General features: G+C 37.3%; 2 protein-coding genes and 1 long non-coding RNA gene across 3 annotated transcripts; 1 reads left to right on the top strand and 2 right to left on the bottom strand.

Moving 5' to 3' along the window:
- On the top strand, window positions 3,525–3,986 carry LOC107640966. The gene has a single exon (XM_016344473.1). It carries the CDS (start codon window positions 3,525–3,527, stop codon window positions 3,984–3,986), a length of 462 nt encoding a protein of 153 aa, XP_016199959.1.
- LOC110272287 lies at window positions 4,322–21,906 on the bottom strand. The gene is made up of 3 exons (XR_002363455.1): window positions 21,896–21,906; window positions 16,494–16,498; window positions 4,322–4,565 (listed from the first exon to the last, which is right to left on the bottom strand). It is a non-coding gene; the product is annotated as an uncharacterized LOC110272287 (long non-coding RNA).
- Window positions 13,109–15,765, bottom strand: LOC107643932 (U-box domain-containing protein 38). Its single transcript, XM_016347690.2, has one exon. The coding sequence runs from the start codon at window positions 15,384–15,386 to the stop codon at window positions 13,758–13,760; it is 1,629 nt and encodes a 542-aa protein (XP_016203176.1). The 5' UTR covers window positions 15,387–15,765; the 3' UTR covers window positions 13,109–13,757.

The raw sequence follows: 22,113 nt of genomic DNA, 5'->3' as shown, positions 1-22,113 counted from the left end.
AGGCTAACTTTAAATATTTAAATTTAAACGTTAATAATACAATTAATCTTTTGATTTTTTATTCGATCAAATGAATATAATATTTATTATTTAAATTATCAGTTAATTTTTTTCGATGCTTATTAGTTTTCAAAATTATTATAATCAACAATTAATTTAAAATTGTGTTGTTATTTTTCGATTATAATACATCTGATAGTATGATATTTTATACAAAATATTTTTAAAACATATCTAAAATCAGTCAACTTTAATAATACAATATAAATGTTAATAATACAATTATGAATGGTCGAATATAATTATATACATAAACTAAAATATTTTCAATTGTAGTTTCTTTTTCAATTGTAACATATCTAAAATATTAAGTTATACAAAAAATATTTTTAAAACACATCCAAAATCATAAATCTAAAATTTAAATTTAAACATTAAAAAACAAATGTAACACATCTAAAATTATGAAGTTATACAGAAAATATAAAATCATAAATCTAAATTCTAAATTTAAACATTAAAAAATAATTGTAACACATCTAAAATTATGAAGTTATATAGAAAATATTTTTGAAACACATCCAAAATCATAAATCTAAAATCTAAATTTAAACATTAAAAAATAATTGTAACACATCTAAAATTATGAAGTTATACAGAAAATATTTTTAAAACACATCCAAAATCATAAATCTAAAATTTAAATTTAAACATTAAAAAGACAGCGTTGTAAATGAGCGTCGAAAAGGAGGAAGGCAGCGTTGAGGATGAGCGCGGAAGAGAAAGGTGGCACCGATGAACGACAGCGGAGGATGACTTCTCGATGTGCATCTCTGAGTTTTCCATGTGCGCTTGGATTTTCGACATAGCACAAATGTGACTTCTCTACTTCTTTGAGTGTTTTGTACGAGTTTAATTAATAATTTGATAGTTTAAGGTTTATTTTATAATTTTAAAATCAAAATTTTGAATTTTGAATAATTTGATTTTTAGATATGTATTTAAATTATAATATATTAATAATTAAATATATTAAATCTGAAACAGAAATTTAAAATTTAAATTTTAAATTTCAGTTTTTTTAGATTGTATTTTGAATGTGTATTTAATTTTAAAAAGACAGTAAATCTATTCATAATTTTTAGTTGTGTTTGTTTTAATTTTTTTTAATTATTGTAATAAAAGGTTGAATATTGTACTATTTTTAAAGGATACCTAGTTGAACCGTTATCTTATTTACAGTAAGAATGAGATAATTAAGGGTTGTGTTTAGGGATTTACCCACCTGAGTGTGTTTAGAAAAAAAAATTAATAAGTATATATATATTTTACTATTAAATCAAACCCAACTCAATATTATACAATTCACCTAAATCTGAAAACGTTACATAGATCTACTAAATGTACGTTTCTATATAAATCGAATGAGTTTTATTCGATTTGCCAATTTTTATAGTAAATCGAAGCTGTCCAATTCGAATTATCAAGAAAAATGCAAATCGAAGCTGCTTGAGTCAATTTATGCATCCATATAATGTCTCATAGTAAATCAAATCATGTTGATTCGATTTATGCATGCATGTAACGTTCGTAGTAATTCGAAACAAGCTGTTTTGATTTACTCCTAGTTTTGTCCTTATATAATTCGAATGGAATTGATTCGAATTACTATGCATTCATAAATCGAACTAAGCAAATTCGATTTAGTGTGAGGCCAACCTATATAAATATGATATGAACGTGAATTTCTTATAAGAGTGAAACACAATGGCTAGTGAAGATAGTTTTTTAGTATTGGTGCACTATACAGAGTCGATTAAGAAAAAAACATGTTCTAGAATTAAGTTTACTGATAAAGATCCCCTTAGTATTCTCCTAAAACCTTCAACAAGCTTTGCTGAGTTCCTGAATTCTATAATCCAAAAACTGGGGTTGTAAGGCATGAAACGGGTTCAGAAGTTATTCTATAGAATTCCAATTTTAATTTTGCGGGATGATGTGAAATACGATTCGTTTGTCATAGGGAGTGACGATGATTTGCAAGTTTTGTTTTCATTGTCGTCGGTAGTTTTCTGAGGTCAGGACCCCTGAGCTGTTGGCCAAGCTTGTAGATGTGGTCTCTAGCTCAGGAGGTTTGAACCAAAATTATCAACCTCCAGCAACAGCAACCTGCTCTAGTTCGAGGCCTGTTTGTGCCTTTTCATCCGTGGTTGCCTTCCCGTCCTTCGCAGCTGATCTAAACTGCAATGGTGACTGAGAAGTAGGTATTACTGATACGGTACCGGTTTCATTACAAGGTGGAGCACGGGATGGTATAGACGATGTACTGTGGGATGATGATGACGATGATGATGTGGAGTCGAACATAATTTCCGATGATAGTGGTGATGACGTAATTGACATAATGTCCATCGATTAGCAGCCCTAACTGTTACGTCATGTCCTGCAGTGTAATCTTACACTCACCGAACAGCGCATGAAACGTGTGCGTTTCCGGACGCCACCACGAATGCACTCACCAACGGCTTATCCAACCTAAACCAAGTCTTGTTCAGCGTCGCAAGATGGTATAAACCAGCCATTTGGAAACCACATTGGACGCCACACTTTTTCCTCCAAGAATGACTCAATTTGGTCTCTGTTTTGCTTTGCCGTGCCACGCCATTTGAAGGACGTGGGATGCCTGCAACTATCTTCCAAATTTGGCCCAAAATATGCTTTTGTATTGCTTCAGTGTAGGATGCCAATAAACTAGCGTGGGGCGTGAAACGGGGGTCATGCGTACCTATGGGTCATGCGTACGCATGATTTTACTTATTTCACCATTTGCGCGTATGCATGAAGGATGCGTACGCACAACACCCCTTTTTGTACCAAAACATGCGTATGCATGATGCATGCATACGCATGATTTCTTTTTTAGCTCTAATTGTGCATACGCATGATCGCCGTTGGACGCTACTTCCATCACGTTGGACGGCAAAGCTTCCAGGCTAAATTTTGTTGATTTTGGTCTTGGAAAAGTGTGTCCTAAGGCTTCAAAATGTAGCCAAGAGCTTCAAAGTGTTTCTTAAGCTTCTTTCTTTGTTCTTTTTTTTATCCTTGTTTTGTCTATCTCTTTCTTTGTTCTTGCTTAGCATCCTTAAATCAATTTCTAAACTTAAAAGCACAAAGCAACTCCAAAAATTATTGATCAAAGCACCAAAAAAAATTTAATTAAAGCAAAGAAAATCTCTAACTTAATTCAAGAAAAGAAATTCTAAGACCATTGATTAAAAGCATGAAAGTCCTAATAAAAATAATAAATCACTACCTTTATTTAAAGAAATAACAACTAAAAACTACTAAAGATGTGCATGCATCATACCTCCTATCACTCTCAGATAAGTGGACAGGTGGAGGTCTCTAACAGAGAGCTCAAATAGATTCTAGGGAAGACTATCAGTGCTTCAAGGAAGGACTGGGTTAGGAAGATTGATGATGCTCTTTGGGCTTACCGTACAGCCTTCAAGACTCCTATTGGAATGTTCCCATATCAATTAGTCTATGACAAAGCCTGTCACTTGCCAGTGGAGTTGGAGCACAGAACTTATTGGGCTACTAAGTTCCTAAACTTTGATGCAAAAGTTGTAGGAGAGAAGAGGCTCCTCCAACTCAGTGAGCTTGATGAATTTCGAACAACAGCTTATGAAAATGCCAAGCTCTACAAGGAGAAAACAAAGGTGTTGCATGATAAGAAAATAGCCACCAAAAAATTTGAGCCAGGCCAGAAAGTCCTTCTTTTTAATTTAAGGCTCAAGATATTTTTCGAAAAGTTGAAATCCCAGTGGTCTGGATCATTTTTGGTAAATAAAGTGTCTCCCTACGGTTATGTGGAAATCAAGGAAGAGGATTTCGACAAGAGGTTCACTGTTAATGGCCAGCGGTTGAAGTCTTATCTTGGTGGCGAAGTTGATCGCCAGAGGATTACTCATCTGCTGACATAGCAGAATTGAACCGTCAAGATAGTGACGTTAAAGAAGCACTTTGGGAGCAACCCGATATTTAATATCCTTCGATTTCAATATTGTTTTATTTATTTTCTTTTCTTTGTTCATAATTTCCCTGTTTTTATCTCTATTTAGGTCATACAAATTGATTGAAACAGAAACAAGTGCGCTCAGAATAGACTGGGGAGCATATTGAAGTTGGAATCCAATTCTAGTGCCTTGGTGCTAGACGCCGGGACCTGACGCTAACGCATTCTGATGCGTGAGCATCTTTCCTATCTTTTCCTAGTGAATTTGCATTTAAATTGTTGAGTTTAATCAAGAATTAATTATCTTTTAGCCACTATAGATGCTACTTTGAGTCTTGTGCAATTCTGTTTATTTTAGGTAGCATTTGGCTGGATTTGATAGAGTTTTCGCAGAAAAAAGAAGAAGGTGAATGATGCTGTCAACCCTGACCTCTCTGCACTCAAACCTAAATAACTCGAGCTATAGAGATTCAATGGACGTGATTCTAGTAGCTTTGGAAAGCTAACTTCCAGAGCTTTCCAACGATATATAATAGTCTATACTTCTCTTCCATCAACTCTGCCAAGGTTGCGCCTAAAATAATTGCTCAAGTTAGGCGCATGAAACAACAACAACACGCAACATTTGCTCTCCTCTAAGTAAGGTGCATTGCCTCCTCTTCAGTCCAAGTAAGGCGCCTTGTGTGGTGAATAGCATGAAGTTAGGCGCAGCTCTTAGCCAAGTTAGGCGTGGATCCAGCGAAGCCAAGTGGTTCCCACGTTACAAGGCGCGGATTATTTAATTAATTCTGATTTAAATTTAAATTTTATTTTAAAATAGGAAAAGATATTATTTTAATTTTAGAAAATAGATTTTAAATTAATTAGGATTAGATATAAAAAGAAGAAACTTCTCTTCTGGGGATTATTCCACCTCAACCCAATTTACAGTTTACCATAATCCTAGTTTTCACTCTTTTTCATGAGCAACTAAACCTCTACTGTTAAGGTTTGGAGCTCTGTCTATTGTATGGATTGATTCTATTGTTTTTCTATTTTAATTCATGTACTGATTTATAATTCAAAAATTGTTTTCGTTCTTTATCTTATGAATTTGGGTGGAACGGAAGTATGACCCTCTTTCTAATTGAGTTCTTGTATAACTTGAAAAAGCTCTTTACTTGAACAACAGCTTGAAAATAATTTCTCCTAAATTCTAATTATCTGAACTTAACGGGATACGTGACATATAATCCTCTTATATTTGGATAATTAGGATTTTTGTGGCATAATAACTAGAGTTAAACTTCACCCCCTAATTGGAATTAATTGACAAAGAAATTGGCGGTTGATGAAAGTTAGAGGAGACTAGAAAGGTCTAAGGAATTAGGTTCTAGTCACATATAGTTTTCCATGAATTAAATCTTGCATGATTAAAATAAATTAATAAGAAAAGTCAATCCGGAAAATAGATAACTCTGAAGCCTTAACTGCCTTCTCCATATTATTTTTCCAACTTATTTATTTGCCTGTCTTCTGATATTCTGGATTTACTGTTTAATGCTTTTGAACTCTTAAACACTATTTTCTACTTGTCTAACTAAGTAAATTAATCAACCATTGTTGCTTAGTCCCTTAATCCTCGTGGGATCGACCCTCACTCACCTGAGGTATTACTTGGTACGACCCGGTGTACTTGCAGGTTAGTTTGTGGTTATAAAATCCGCACTAAATTTTTGGCGCCGTTGCCAAAAATTGACTGTGGTTGACAACTACTCGTTGTTTGTATGCTTAGATTAGATAATTTTTTCTTTAAATTAATTTTTTTAGTATTATTAATTTTGATTTTCTATTTCTTTTTTTTCTTTTTGTTCGCGTTTTTCCCTGTCCCCATGTCCTCTTTTCATTTTATTTTTATTTTTATTTTTTTTATTTCTCTAACTTCAATTTGATTTTTTTAAAACTTTCTTTCGTTGTTTTTTTTATTTTCCTTTTTAATTTTTGTTTTCTTTTTTTAGTTTCTTAATTATTTAGCTTATTTTTTATTTTATTTTTTTATTTTATTTTATTTTTGTTTGTTTTCATTATTTTTTATTTTTTATTTTATTTCTTTTTGATAAAAAAATTATATATATATATATTTTTTAAACAAAAAAAAATCTTTCAGTTCTTTCTTCTTTACTTTTCTATTTACCACATGGTGCGTTTAATTATGTTTGGTGTTTTGTGTTAAGGAAAAATAATGAAGAGAGATCACATGGGTTACTACTCACACCTAAGTAGTGATTCTTATTATTATGGATGGAGGAACTACCCAAATTTTGGTTGGCAAAGTCAAAACCAAAGAAACTTCAGTGCTCCATGTTCCAACTATCAAGAACCACCATCTCCATATTCATACCAAGAGCCACCATCTCCCTATCTATACCAAGAGCCACCATCTCCCTATTTATACCAAGAACCATCCTCTTTTTACTCTTATCAAGAACCATCATCTCCTTCTTATTCATATCAAGAACCATCATCTATTGAGTTTCTCATGAAAGAATTCATACATGATATAAGGACGAGTGTCAAAAATGTAGAGAAATATGTGCAGTTGATTATCAAGTCTCAGGAAGAGGAACAAGCAAATTTCTTCTCAAGAGATATAATGCAAGATCCTATGGAAGAAAGTGAGAAAATCAATCAAAGGAGTTTATACTCCAGTGTATTAGAGAATTTTCCACCCTCACACATGGAAGAAGAGGAAGATGCAAAAATAAAGGAGGAAGATGCACCAACAAAGAACGAAGATGCACAAACAAAGGAGGTTGCAAGGGATGAAAATAATTATGGGAATCTACACTCTAATGAAGCAGAGAGTAGCATAGAGGGTGAGTTTATTGAACCACCAATTCAAGAAGTTCTTGACGAAGGGTACACTCTAACCATCACACAACACCCAAATTTTGAAATCAAAGAAGTGAAGGCAATCAAGGAAAGCACAAAAAAGGGTATTGTGACCAAGAAAGAGAAGAAAATATCTATGAAGAAGAAAAGGTCAGCAAAAAATAATCCAACCTCTACCCTAACAAGCAAGGTGAATCAAGCTAATCACAATAAAAGAAAGCTTGTTAGGAGGACTTTATATCAGGGGGCACTAATCTTCACCTCTCCCCCTTTTGAGTCATTTCTTTTAACCAACTGGAAGAAGAGGAAGAAAATTTAACAATTAAGTGTCAAGCTAGTGACATTAAAGAAGCGCTTGTTGGGAGGCAACCCAACTACTAGTATCCTTGGTTTTGCAGTTGCTTTGGTTTTAATTTTATGGTTATTTTGATTTTAGCATTATAGTTATTTTAGTTTTGGTTTTAAATTACTTTATCTATTTTTTTTTTTAGAATTTTTCTTGTTTTACATGTGTTTTGGTCATGCAGAATGATTAGAACAAGAACATGAGTAATTAAGAATAATTTTTGACACCCTGTTTTCAGATTTTCTTTGCTTGAGGACAAGCAAACTTTTAAGTTTGGTGTTGTTGCTTCGCTTTTGGCCTTTTCTGTTTATTTTAATAGCACCAAAGGGAGATGAATGTTCTTCATGGAGGAATGAGATGGCCACCAGCATAACTGAGGTGGTTGAGTTCCTTTCATTCTATTTCTCTTTCGTTCTTATTTTGTTGTCTTCTGCTTTCTGTTGCTTTGATTGCCTGCATGATCTTTAGTACTTTTAGTTCTTAGATTTAGTTTCATTATGTCATTTGCTTTTAGTTAAAAAAAAAAATTTGTCTCATGTATTACTCACTGAGCTTGAAATCAAAAAGAAAAAAAAAGATGTAGTGCATGAGAAATTGAGTTTAATTTTTAGAGTAGCCTCATTTATCCAAATGTGGTGGTATTTTCTGTGACTCTGAATACATGACATGAATAATGCATATTTAAATTTGAATCAAAGAATGTTGATGTACAAAGAATAGGAACTTAGAGAACTATTATGAATTCTTTGCAATAAGTAAAAGTTTAATTCTTAAAGCAAAAGAAACAGCAAAAGAAAAAAATAAAAGCAAGATCCAAGACTCTGAGCATCAATGATTAGGGAGGTCAGACATGATTAAAAGCTCAAAGAGTTATTTCCCTAGTCATATACTTGTGGTGTTTTTGTGTCAAGTAATCCTTGAGACAAAACACTTAGAGTCGAGACCAAGTGCATTTAGCAGAGTATGTCAAAGGCTTTGAGCACCACTGTTTGGGAGTAGCTGAAAGAAAAATCAGAACTTCAAGAAAGTTCCCCAGTTAAATGCTTGTGGTGTTTTTGTATCAAGTGAAGTTTGAGACAAAATATTTAAAGTCACGGCTAGGCTCAAGGTGCAAAGCACCAAAGAAAAGAGAATCAAAAGAAATTTGTTGTGTTCAAGAATTAAACTAAAGTCTAAAAGACTAGAGAATTCATAATATTATCCGGATTCTAATTCCAGATGACAGAAACATTCTTCTGATTCAAAGGATAGTGAGATGCCAAACCTATTCAGGATTGCAGTTGTAAACCCCACTTCAAGAAGAGACATGAGTTTAATTGAACTCTCACTCTCATGCAAATTCACATCCTAAGCTTATATTAGTTTTTGTTGCTTGAGGACAAGCAACAATTCAAGTTTGGTGTTGTGATGCGTGAGCATCTTTCTTATCTTTTCCTAGTGAATTTGCATTTAAATTATTGAGTTTAATCAAGAATTAATTATTTTTTAGCCACTATGGGTGCTACTTTAAGTCTTGTGCAATTCTGTTTATTTTAGGTAGCATTTGGCTGGATTTGATGGAGTTTCCGCAGAAAAAGAGAAGAAGACGAATGATGCTGTTAACCCTAACCTCTCTGCACTCAAACCTAAATAACTCGAGCTACAGAAGTCCAATGGACGTGATTTCAGTGGCGTTGGAAAGTCAACTTTCAGAGCTTTCCAATGATATATAATAGTCCATACTTCTCTTCCATCAACTCTGCCAAGGCTGCGCCTAACTTGAGATTTCTCAAGTTAGGCGCAAGAAACAACAACAACACGCAACATTTGCTCTCCTCCAAGTAAGGTGCATTGCCTCCTCTTCAATCCAAATAAGGCGCCTTGTGTGGTGAACAGCATGAAGTTAGGCGCAGCTCTTAGCCAAGTTAAGCGTGGATTCAGTGAAGCCAAGTGGTCCCCACGTTACAAGGCGCGGATTATTTAATTAATTCTGATTTAAATTTAAATTTTATTTTAAAATAGGAAAAGATATTATTTTAATTTTAGAAAATAGATTTTAAATTAATTAGGATTAGATATAAAAAGAAGAAACTTCTCTTCTGGGGATTATTCCACCTCATCCCAATTTACAGTTTATCAGAATCCTAGTTTTCACTCTTTTCCATGAGCAACTAAACCTCCACTGTTAAGGTTAGGAGCTTTGTCTATTGTATGGATTGATTCTATTGTTTTTCTATTTTAATTCATGTACTGATTTATAATTCAAAAATTATTTTCGTTCTTTATATTATGAATTTGGGTGGAACGGAAGTATGACCCTCTTTCTAATTGAGTTCTTGTATAACTTGGAAAAGCTCTTTACTTGAACAACAGCTTGAAAATAATTTCTCCTAAATTCTAATTATCTGGACTTAACGGGATACGTGACATATAATCCTCTTATATTTGGATAATTAGAATTTTTGTGGCATAATAACTAGAGTTAAACTTCACCCCCCTAATTGGAATTAATTGACCAAGGAATTGGCGGTTGATGAAAGTTAGAGGAGACTAGAAAGGTCTAAGAAATTAGATTCTAGTCACATATAGTTTGCCATGAATTAAATCTTGCATGATTAAAATAAATTAATAAGAAAAGTCAATCTGGAAAATAGATAACTCTGAAACCTTAACTGTCTTCTCCATATTGTTTTTCCAACTTATTTACTTGCCTGTCTTCTGATATTTTGAATTTACTGTTTAATGCTTTTAAACTCTCAAACACTATTTTATGTTTGTCTAACTAAGTAAATTAATCAACCATTGTTGCTTAGTCCCTCAATCCTCGTGGAATCAATCCTCACTCACATGAGGTATTACTTGGTACGACCCAGTGCACTTGCCGGTTAGTTTGTGGTTATAAAATTCGCACCACATTCCAAGGGAATTTGCCACTGCCATGGTGGTGTTTAGCGCAGCTCCTGGCATTTAGCGTTGATGAGTTCGCAAAAAAAACCTAACCTGGCGTTTGGCGCCAGCTATCTGGCGTTTAGCGCCAAGAAGGATAACATGCTTGGTTTGTCTCGGGAGGAGTGGCGCTAAATGCCACCAACCCGGCAAATACTGAGCATCCGAGATACGTGCAAACTCGAAACAGGGTCTTAGTATCCGAAATACCTACTTAAGTTAAAATTAATTATAAAAATATTAAAACAAACTATACCTACCTAAGTTAATATAGAACTTCTAACTTACCTTACTCAAAATACCTAGCGCATTAACTAAATTAATAAAACCTAAACATCTAAACTAATTATTTACTGAAAATAAAAGAGGAAAAAAGCTAACCTCAAAATCCAAAGCTCCAATTATGTGTCAAGTCGCATTTAGTCTGTTGATGTCACCATCGCGAACATATTGTCAAGGGCCATATGTACTTCAGGAGCTCGAATTTAAGCTGTTATAAAGTCACAAAATTCTTAGAAACTATTCAAATTAATGAAAATTTTGGCTGTTGTGGCCTTATATATGCCTCAGAGCATATCTCGGATGTTGAGACCCAAATTATACGTTTCATACGTATCTCGGATATTGAGATCCTATTACGAGTTTAGGTGTATCTCAAATGCTCAATATCCGCTCTCCCACTTAACACGTATCTCAGGTATACTCTAAATACGTCACGGCGTCATATAGTGATAAAACAGGATTTCAGTATCCGAAATATGCCTATTTTCTACTTCACCTTTCAGTATCCGAGATGTGATATGTTGTGCATATAGATAATTACTTTATATTTTATGTATTTTAGTAATTTTTGTATTTATTTAATTTAAATAAAAAATCCTCATAGCTAGCAACTAGCAAGCACCGCATGTACCAAAATTTTCGTGACAGAAGGGCCTTGATTGGAAAGTCAAAGCATTTGGTATTGATTAAGAGTTAAGTCTCAAAATAGTCCCTGAAGTTGCACTCGAACCTTAAAGTAATCCTTGAAATTAATAATTACTCAAATTCGTCGCTATACTTATACTCTGGGACTCATAATAGTCCCTAAAATATTTTTCGTTCATCACAACTTTAAAATGACTTCATTTTGAAAAAAAAAAAAACCAAAAAAAAAAGAAGCGTAGCGTAGAACCCCCTACCCAAAAACCAAAAAAAAAAAAAAAAGAAAAAAGCATAGCGTAGAACCCTCGCCCCCTCCCAATTTCCAATATGTTCCCTTCCTCATCCCCATCCCCAACCCTTTTCCCTCCTCCAACTTTCCCCTTCCCCTTCTCCATCCCCAACCCGTCTCCTTTCCCTCCTCCAACCCTTCTCCTTCGCCTTCTTCTTCTGCTTCCCCAACCTGAGATTCTTCCCCTTTCTCTTCTCCTTTCTAATCTGATGCCCTCCCTCTCCCCAACCATACTCTCACACTCACAAGAGCTCTCCTCAACCTTCGCTGCCACTGCCATCGTCGCTCGCCGGCTTCCGTTTCGCTGCCGCCACCGCTCGCTAGCCTCCATCATCTCCGCTCAATCTCACTCTTCTCTCCTCTGGCACGGTCTCTCTCTCGGCCATGGTAATTTTTTTCTTTAATTTTTTTAGTTATTCAATCATTGTTCTAATGTTCTTTAATGTCTTGGGTGATTATTGTTGCTGATCCTATTTTAATATAACAACAACGATTAATTTTAGTTGTTTTCTATTCTGTAATTATTACTGTTTTTTTTATTGTTGCTATTTTTTGTGCTTGTTGCTTTTTTAGGCTGATTAATGCTTGCTATTTAAGTTGATTGATCTTTTCTGATTAATGCTGATTTTTTCTTGTGATATTTTGTATTGTTGGTTTTTATTTTTGTGATCTGTTGAAGAAAAAAAAGAACAGAGTTGAAGAAGAAGGACAAAGGAATTGTCTTTTTTTTTAATATAAAACGACCACGTTTTTCTACGCTTCTTTTTTCTTTTTCTCTTTTTTTTTTTAATTCAAAACGACGTCGTTTTGAGGTTCCGATAAATGGAAAATATTTCAGGGACTACTATGAGTCTCGGAGTACAAGTTTGGAGACGAATCTGAGTAATTATTAACTTAAGGGATTACTTTGAGACTCGAGTGCAAGTTCAGAAACTATTTTAAAACTTAACTCACTGATTAGTGAAAGAAACTGTTTTGACCTGTATTAGGCCAGAGTTTAATTTGTAGGATTTTTTTTAAATAAAATAAAAAAAAATTATTATTTCTCCAAACCCATATTTCAACTTTAATTTTAGGAATACGATTTATTTTTTCAAACTTTTAACTTTAAATTATAAATTCTAAATTTTAAATGTTCCAACAAATGAAAAAAAATTAGTTATTGGAAAATTCAATATTTCATTGCCACTAATAACAACAGTTATCAAAAGAAGCTTCCTTACGCCGAAGCGAACAGGAGAGTAAAGTGATTCTTGCACTCTTGCTAGTTTTTCCTTGTATATTTGTCTTTCTCGGGCTAGCATGGTCTTTCTATGATTCTGAGTTTCTGAGCATTTTAATTAGACCATTAGCTAAAAAACAAATGAGAAGCATCCAAACACGACCGCACACCTTACACTATCTCAATCAATTGGACTTTTGATTATTAGATAACTCAGATTTAACTCAAATTGAAAATGCTGCATCTTTCAGACATGATACGAACTTAACCAATAAGTTAAGATAAAAACAATTTAGCAAAATTCGCTCTTCCTCCACACACAATGGCCTACGGAAGAAGAAAATAAAATTAGCTAACTGATGATTCCGTGATTAAAATAACTGTTATGTTCGACTGAAAGCCTGAGGCCTTTTGAATTTTGATATTGAAACAACAATATTATAAAGAAAACTAACGTGAATGAAACTGCTGTATTAACAACCCTGACACATGAACCATTTCCTAAGCCACCAATACCAAATAATCCCACAGCTACGCTGTGTATATATCATCAAAGTAAACATTGTATTGTAAGTTTATAACTATGTAGTATGTACACATTGGCGTACAACCATTAACCTAAACCTGATTACATACTAAAATTAGTCAGCATAAGCTAAAACCAAATCATAATAATAATTCAAAAAAAAATAAAAAATAAAAACACCAGAATAGCAGGTATATGAAAATGACCACCATGATTTCACCACAAACTAAACCCAGCAAGGGCACCACCACAAACTATAGCTACCAATCCAAAAACCAATCCCTCCTCCAATCCTTTCTAGCTACTTACAATTTTTCATCAACTAATAATTTACTCCTTTTTCCTACTGAAACCTGAACCAACAAATTTAACTGTCCAGAATAAATGCGAAAAAATATATATAAAATAAAATAAACTAATGGATTCCTAGTGAGAAATAAGTAACTAAGGAAAATGCAGGCCTAATACCACCATCATATATTCACATGACTCCTCCAATCTAATTGAACACTTGCATTGATTCATATTGCTTTCCATTAATCCACAATTAGCAACGGACACTTACATTATACCTGCAAGATCATCAACCAATGAATTTGAACTCGAAGGCCGATCACTCGAGTCAACTCTATTAATCTAAAACGTGGTGGTGTTGGCATTGTTCCTGCCACCACTGCCGCCAACTCGGTACCTCATCCGAGTCAACCCGCCGGATTCCAAAACCCCATCATGCTCCGACCCATCATCATCCCCATCACCGGCAGCCCTCATCATCTGCAAAATCCTCTTGGCCTTCTCCCTCGCCCTCTCGGTCCCCGTCACCTCCGCCACCTCCTTCAGCACCTCCATGGCCCTCGCCTCCCTCGCCAGCCCCTTGAATCTCAGGCTCCTGTGACTCAGCGCATACAGCGCCGCCACACAGTTCTCCCGAGTCGACTCCGAGTCCAACTCGTTCTCCCTCAACAATCCCACAAAACACTCCACCGCATCAGCATCCAACATCGCCGTCCTCCCTTCCATGCAAACCGCAAGGTTACAAAGAATCAACAGAACCCTACTCGCTAAGGTTCCAGATTTCACCATCGACAGCAAGGTGGGGACCACGCCGAGTTTCACAAGCTTGACCCGGTTGCTCTGAACCAGGGTCAAGTGGTACAGCGCGAGTGCCGAGTCATGCCGAGTTCGCTCGGACTCGGATCGGAGCGCGTGCATAAGAGGCTGCAACGCGCCGAGGACCCCAATCGCCATCTTATTATCATCATCCAAAGCTAAACTGAAAAGCGCGCCTGCAGCGTGTTCCTGCGTCTCAGAGGATCCACCCTTGAGCGCGTTGATCAGGTACGGAACGAATCCTGACCGCACGATCCTCACCTTGTTTTGTCTCTCAAGCGAAAGGTTGACCAGTGAGGCAACAGCGTTGACCTGCACGACGCCGTACCTCGATGCTACGAGAGAACGCAGAGGGGAGAGGACTCGATGCGTGCAGAGTGAAACCCTTGCTTCCTCGCTGCTCCGCGTGAGGTTCCGAAGCGAGATCGCTCCTTCTTCTTGCTCGAAGACCTCGTTGCTCTTCATCTTCGCCACGAGCTTTTCTTCTTCCTCTGAAAGAGGTCCGCTAGGGTTTTGCCCTTGGATCTCGACCTCCGTAATTTCAACGGAGGAGACGGAGGACGACGACGAGAAGCACGTCGGCCGAACCGTGAACGGAAGCGGAGTACCCGGACTCGCGCCACCGATGACGACGGACTCCTCGGAGGATCCCGAGTTGAAGTGGTTGACTCGGGGACCTAACTCAGTGGCGGCGTGGGAGAATATCACCGGCGGATTGTCCGGCACCGCCTTCAGGAGCTCCTTTTCAGAAACCCTAATGTCAGGCTCCGACGGAGGGGGCGGAGGAGCTGCAGCGGCCATTGCGTCCTTGACGATGCGCTCGAGTGAGGAGTAATCCGGTGCGGGCGGGTGTACGGTCTTGGTTTTACGGCACCAGCTTTGGATGCTGGTCCTGATGTTAAGATTGGGGATAATGGTTGAGAAATCGGGTCGGGTTCCGTCGGGTAGGGTGGGGGAGAAGGAGAGGTCGTTGCAGACTTGGATGGAAAGCCGCTCGAAGGTTTGTCCGGAAGCGACGACGACCGGGTCGGACATTAATGAACCGGAAATGGGGCATATGAATTCGTTCGGAGGGGGATGCTTGGGCTGCTGTTGCTCCAGCTTCGAATTACGATGGAACGAAATTCTCCAACGGTGCTTGCCGTTGCCGCCCATTTAATTTAGCAATATGTATGGTGATGGCTTTAAGGGTGGGGACTTGTTTATTGTTGTTGCTGGTGTTGTGGGGAATATAGTAATAGTGGTGAACGCGTGGGTTTGCAGGGATTTGAGTTGAGCATGTTGTTGCTGAGGTAAAGGGGGGTGTGCGTGAGCGCAAAGTAGTTTGGGTGAGGGGTGATGGGTGAGACCGGGTCAGTGAAGGGCGTGAAAGAAGTAATAAGTAAAGCAATAAAAGTATAGTAGCCTAGTACTGGCAGTACTGCCAACACGAATAGAGAGATAAGACGGGGCCACGGAGGAAGGGAGGATGGGAAGTAGAAGACAGGTTATTTTATTTTATTTTATTTAAACAAAAAAACCTACTTTAGGACTTTAAGGCGTTTTGTTAGATGTTTTATTCTTTTTAAATAAATATAATATATAATATTTTTGTAAATGTGAGAGCATTTTATTTATTAAAATATGTAATTTTTAGTATTTTTATGAAAACGTATCTCATCACTGTAAACGAAATAAAAGTATATGTATTTCGTTTATAGTGTAAATGAGATACGTGTACTCTTATAGTGTGACGTTTACGGTGTAAATGAGATACGTTACGACAAATTTTTAGTAGCTATAAAAGGATATGCAACCTTTTGTATTATTCACAAACATTTCACTTATTTTTCTATACCTTTTTTCTTCCGAAAAGTAAGTCAAAATGTCTAATAGTATTGGTTATCTGGTTGTAAGTGTGTATCCCAATTGTCATATGAGAAATAATGATACTAGGATGATATTTGAGTGTGAGAATCTCATTCTATTGCGTATCTAGCGGGTAAGTTCTTTGTCGAAACTGAAGAGTTTGATATTGAGTAGCGTTGGTGGAAATGGGAGAAAAGAGATCAGAAGGGTGGGGTATAGGTGGCTAGCACCGATGGAAAATGGAGTTTTTCGATTTCGTCTGTTTTGGCTCCATGGTGATGAGCACGTGCATATGATGTTTAACATACATGAGAGAATCATGGCGGAACAAGAAATGGAGCTTTCTGCGGAGGTTGGTGATGTCGGTGGCGACTAGCCAGTCAGACTTTGTGCAGGATGACCCACTTCTCATACCAAAACTGCTACACGTTGCTAGTCCAGTGGAAGACATGAATGTTGACGGTAAAGACTCCGACGAGGAGTATGTTGCGGATAGCAACAAGAGCTCTTCTAAAGATGATGAGGAGGAGGAGTTTGTACCAGAGAACCAAGTCAGGCATCACGTTGGTATCTTCTGCCTGCCCCGCACCCAATTCCGACATTGTCATCTGTACCCAGTTACTATCATACATCGGATCTAGACGTGATGCAAGAGAAAAATCTATTTTCCAATACAGGTGAAGACGATTACAACTTAGACGGTGGTGTGGACTTTTGGGTTGGGCACATATTCAAAAGTAGAGATATAGTAATGTAGGGTGTGAAGAATTACAGCATTCGTAGAAGTGTTGAGTACCGAGTCGTGGAATCAGATCGATTAAAGTACCATGTGCATTGCCGGCAAATTGAAGCAGGCTGTCCTTGGCGTCTCCGTGTTTCTCTTCGACAGAATCTCGGATATTGGTAAGTTCAAGTTTTGAGTGTGTTCTATATTCTCATTTATCATTGTTATGCTTGTTATACAACTCAACCACGGTTGTTTTATTTCTTTAGGGAGGTGCGTAGAGTTGGAAGAGTGCACACGTGTTTAGCACCCACCATGTCTCAAGACTACCGACAATTGGACAGCAGTCTCATCTGCCATGTCATCCCCCGTTGATACAATCCTCGCCATCTGTTAGCATATATATCCTACAAAGTGCAGTTAGGCAAAGCTATCACTTCAAATCCTCGTACAGAAAGGTCTGAATGGCAAAGCAAAAGGCAATTGCCCAGATATACGATGATTGGGAGGAGTCATACAATAAGGTGCCGAAGTTGCTGCAAGCACTACAGAGTCGTTATCTCGGAACGATAGGTGAGATCATGGCTATACCGTACTATGATGGGAACCTTATGGTGCGTGATTGCAGCATGTTTGATAAAGTATTTTGGGTCTTCCCTGCTTGTGTGGAGGCTTTCAAGAATTGCAAGCCGTTCGTCTCCGTCGATGACACGTATCTGTATGGTAAATATGGCCGTGGTTTGCTTATTGTAGTGGCACAAGACGATACCAACAATATCCTTCTTGTAGCCTTTGTAATTGTTGAGTCTGAGACCACAGAGTCCTGTTCTTTCTTTCTTACCAATCTGAGGTGACACATGACCTCACAAAAAGGCCTATTTTGATTATTTTTGACAGATCCCAAGCGATTAAAGCTGCATTGAGAGTTGATGGTAGTGGGTGGCAGCCTCCTAGAGCGTGTCATGCTTATTGTGTCCAGCACATGGCGGCGAACTTTATGTCTCATTTCAAGTCTACAGAGAAAAAGCGGTATCTCATAAATGCTGCTTACAGTCCAAGCAAGGCTGGATATGAGTGGTACATAGATGCATTGAGGGGTTTGTCACGGGAGATGGCAGATTGGGCTGGTAGGTTAAACAAAGAGATATGGCTACAATATTATGACGACGGTCGCAAGTTTAGGCACATGACGACGAACCTCTCTGAGTGCATGAATGCTATGTTTAAGGATATACATGCTATTTACCGATTTCAGTCATCATGTGATGCACCTGAAAGATGCTGCAGCAGTTGTTCGTCAGGAAGGGACAAGAGGCACATGCACAACTAGTGGCGGGTAATCAATTTTTACAATGGCTGATAGATGCTATTCAGAAGAATAGTGAGGAAATCTCAAAGATGAGCGTCACCCACTACGACAGACGGGCTTCAGTGTTCCTGGTTGAGGAGTTAGAGCCTTTCAAAGGTTGATCGCACGGGTCATTCCGTGTTCACTTGATGGCGGGCACGTGCGATTGTGGCCTTTTCCAGTCACTACATTTTCCATGTCGTCATGCGCTAGCATCCTGTGCTGCCGCGAGTGTCAAATGGGGTTCGTACGTCCATCTGGTGTACATGCAGCAAGCTGTGTTCAAAGTGTTTGAGGTGGAGTTTTCCCGATACCAGATGAGAAGCTTTGGCTGGAGTGGTACGAGATACAGCTTCGTCCTAATCTTGCCATGCGCAGCAAGTCTACTAGCCGACCTGTTTCCACCAGGTTTCAACTTCATAATGAGATGGACGAGAGCGAGCGCCAAGAGAAAAGGTGTGATCTCTGCAGGCAAATCGGTCATACCCGAAAAAGGATGTCCAAACCAGCTGATGGACGAGGTTTAGTTTACAGTTGCTACTTTGTTTGTGTCTGTTGAGGTTGTTGTTTCTGTAGTTCATATGTTTGTGTGGTTTAGTTTATTGTTCACTTGTTATATTTTGAATAAACAAATGTTGTACTTGAGCTTTATGCGATTTAAGTTATCCATATTTACGGCATTTATGTTGTGTAGAAATTCTAAAGTTTAAAATACAACATATAACGAAGTTTGTATAAAAATTCCAAAAAAGGAGCTCAGTAATTTAACCCCAAACTAAATACAATGGATATAAAAAAAAACCACAAATAGTGAACTAAAATGCAACATAAATAGTGTACCAAAATATAACATAAATAGTGTATCAAAATACATCAATAGTAACATATGAAATTACAACATACAACAATAATAATGATATCATCGGTGGTGATCACCCGGGTAATTGATGCGTGAGCATCTTTCCTATCTTTTCCTAATGAATTTGCATTTGAATTGTTAAGTTTAATCAAGATTTAATTATCTTTTAGCCACTATGAATGCTACTTTGAGTTGTGTGCAATTTTATTTATTTCAGGTAGCATTTCAGACGAATTTGACAGAGTTTGAGTGAAGAAACGAAGCCACAGCAGAATAAGGAAGTGGCACCAAACTTGGAAATCCCAAGTTTGGTGCCAGGAGTACTTCACAATCACCCTTTGCTTTCGGCCTTCACGGTGCCAAACTTGGGATCCCAAGTTTGGCGCCACACTCAAGAATCCAAGGAATGCATGCAGGTGGTTTGAAGCTAAACTTGAGATATCTCAAGTTTCGCTTCAACTAAGAAGATTTGAAGAATGAACACGGCCTCAATGGTGCCAAACTTGGCACCACCTTTAGCCCAAGTTTGGCACTACCTTTAGTGAAATTGGTGGTCCCCAATTGACCAAGAAGCAGCACAAGATATATTTAATTAATTCTGATTAAACTTTTATTTTATTTATAAATAGGAAAAGATCTTATTTAGTTTTAGGAAATATAATTTACATTAATTAGGATTAGATATAAAAGGAAAAAGAATCAGCCCTTCGGGCTCGACATCTCTTCTCTCCTACCTCATTCCGCAATTTACAGTTTTTCTGAATCCTAATTTTTTCTCTGAACCATGAGCAACTAAACCTCCATTGTTAAGGTTAGGAGCTCTATCTATTGTATGGATTGATACTATTATTTTTCTATTTTAATTCATGCATTGATTTCTATTTCAAGAATTATTTTCATTCTTTATCTTATGAATCTGGGTGGAACAGAAGTATGACCCTTGTTCTAATTGAGTTCTTGTATAACTTTGAAAAGCTCTTTACTTGAACAACAGCTTGAAAATAATTTCTCCTAAATTTCTAATTATCTGGACTTAACGGGATACGTGACATATAATCCTCTTATATTTGGGTAATTAGGGTTTTTGTGGCATATAAACTAGAATTGAACTTAACCCTCTAATTGGAATTAAGTGACCAAGGAATTGGCGGTTGATGAAGGTTAGAGGAGACTAAAAAGGTCTAAGGAATTAGGGTTTAATCACATATAGTTTGCCATGAATTGAATCTTGCATGATTAAAATAGTTAGTAAGAAAAGTCAATTCGGAAGATAGATATCTCTGAAACCTTAACTGTTTTCTCCATATATTATTCTTATCAATTTATTGCTTATTTTTTGTTTCTCTGAATTACTGTTTGATGCATTTGAATCCTCAACACTCTTTTCTGTTTGTCTAACTAAGTAAATTACTTAACCATTGTTGCTTAGTCCATCAATCCTCGTGGGATTGACCCTCACTCACCTGAGGTATTACTTGGTATGAACCGGTGCACTTGCCGGTTAGTTTGTGGGTTATAAATTCCGCACCAGTAATGCAGCTGACGTCTGGTGCCACATGGCAGAGGCTGAGCCTGTCGCTGAGGTCTGCTAGGACGTGGGTCCTAAGGAGGCTGTGGGTGACGTGAGGGATCCTGTGGTTGATGAGGCAGCTGTGAGGGGATAGGATGATGTACGACAACATAACTCTCGGAGTATGTCACTGGCTGATACTGTGGTTGGTAAGGTGGATGAACTGATAGTGCATACATTAGCTAGAATTCCATCATCAATAGGCTGTAGTCCATCGAAGGCGGTGTCGCACACTGAGCACCGAGCCTGATATGTGTGTCGTATGATGTGCCAGAACCCAAAGAAATGTATAAAACCCAAACAGTGGTGGACATAAGGACAGACAAATGTTGCTGTGGCTGTCCCATGCTCTGCTCCTTACCTATGCGGAACTACTCTACGATGCGCTGCATGGTGGGCTGGTCGGTGGTATGAATGTGAAATGCCTTCTTGAAATCTATCTCGTCGACCATCGATGCCTCCTGACGACTACTGGATGCCTCGAGGTCATGCCAACAAAGGGGGGGGGGCAACATCCCAATCGTCCTGAAATTTCTGTTTGAGATAAATGCATTTATAATATCATTTATTAGGTATGTTTAATTTTAACCATTAAAACCAATCCAATGACTAGAAGGCTGCATTTGTTTTTTAGAACAAGACACTGAGAATAAGATAAAAAGGACAGAGATACAAAATTTTATTTCTTGTATTCTATTTGGTGATAAATTAGAACAAATTATGAAAATTCAATTTATGCTCATTTTTTTCATTCAAAAATTTTGAGAAGAAAAATATAATAATAAAAAAATATAATTATGAAAAATTAATAAGAATAATAAAAGAAAAATAAAAAATAAGTCGTATCCTTTGTTAGTGTTTATGTCCTTCCTGTCAGGATGGACACAAAATATACTAATTCAGTATCTCTGAACACAATGTCTCTGTCCATGTCTCATCTGTCAAACACGATTTTGTGTTTCTGTGTCTCTATCTTAATGTCCTATCTCTATCTTAATGTCCTATCTTTCTGTCAACCCTAATTTCACATTTCACCATTTCGGCGCTGCAACCATTCACTCTCAACCACACTCAGAAATGAGAGACACCAATCAACCACTCCTTCTTTCCTAACCACCACTGGAAACTACTCGTTGGATATCGCTCGTTATTCCTTCCTCTTTGTCTCGTTCTTCCTCTTGTAGTCTCACCGTTGTTCCTTACGTAGTCATGTTCATCCCTCTTCATCACATTCTCGCCGCTCCTCTTTAGTGACTGTGGTCCGTGGTTCAGACGTTCTCGCGGTCTCGCATTCTGTTCGTCATTCGTACTCTACCACATTGTTGTCCTCCTTTTTAGTTCCACTGTCAGTCAGTAGTCTTCTATTCTCGCCACCTTGATGTCCTCCGTTCTCACCGCCTTGCCGTACTTAGTTCCTGTCGCATTGCCATCCTCCGTTCTTGCCGATTTGCTATCTTCCGTTGCCATCGGTTCGTCGCCCTCATTTATAATTAGATATCATGAATTATGTTGTTATTATCGTTTATAATTAGT

Source organism: Arachis ipaensis, chromosome B05, assembly GCF_000816755.2.
Source record: "Arachis ipaensis cultivar K30076 chromosome B05, Araip1.1, whole genome shotgun sequence".
Classification (NCBI taxonomy): Eukaryota; Viridiplantae; Streptophyta; class Magnoliopsida; order Fabales; family Fabaceae; genus Arachis; species Arachis ipaensis.
Note: the sequence above shows the minus strand (reverse complement) of the source record. Positions and strands in the feature narration are given on the sequence as shown.

Bases quoted from the DNA above. Each gene is read 5' to 3' on its own strand.
- LOC107640966 (XM_016344473.1), top strand. From the start codon at position 3,525: ATGTTCCCATATCAATTAGTCTATGACAAAGCCTGTCACTTGCCAGTG.
- LOC107643932 (XM_016347690.2), bottom strand. From the start codon at position 15,386: ATGGGCGGCAACGGCAAGCACCGTTGGAGAATTTCGTTCCATCGTAAT.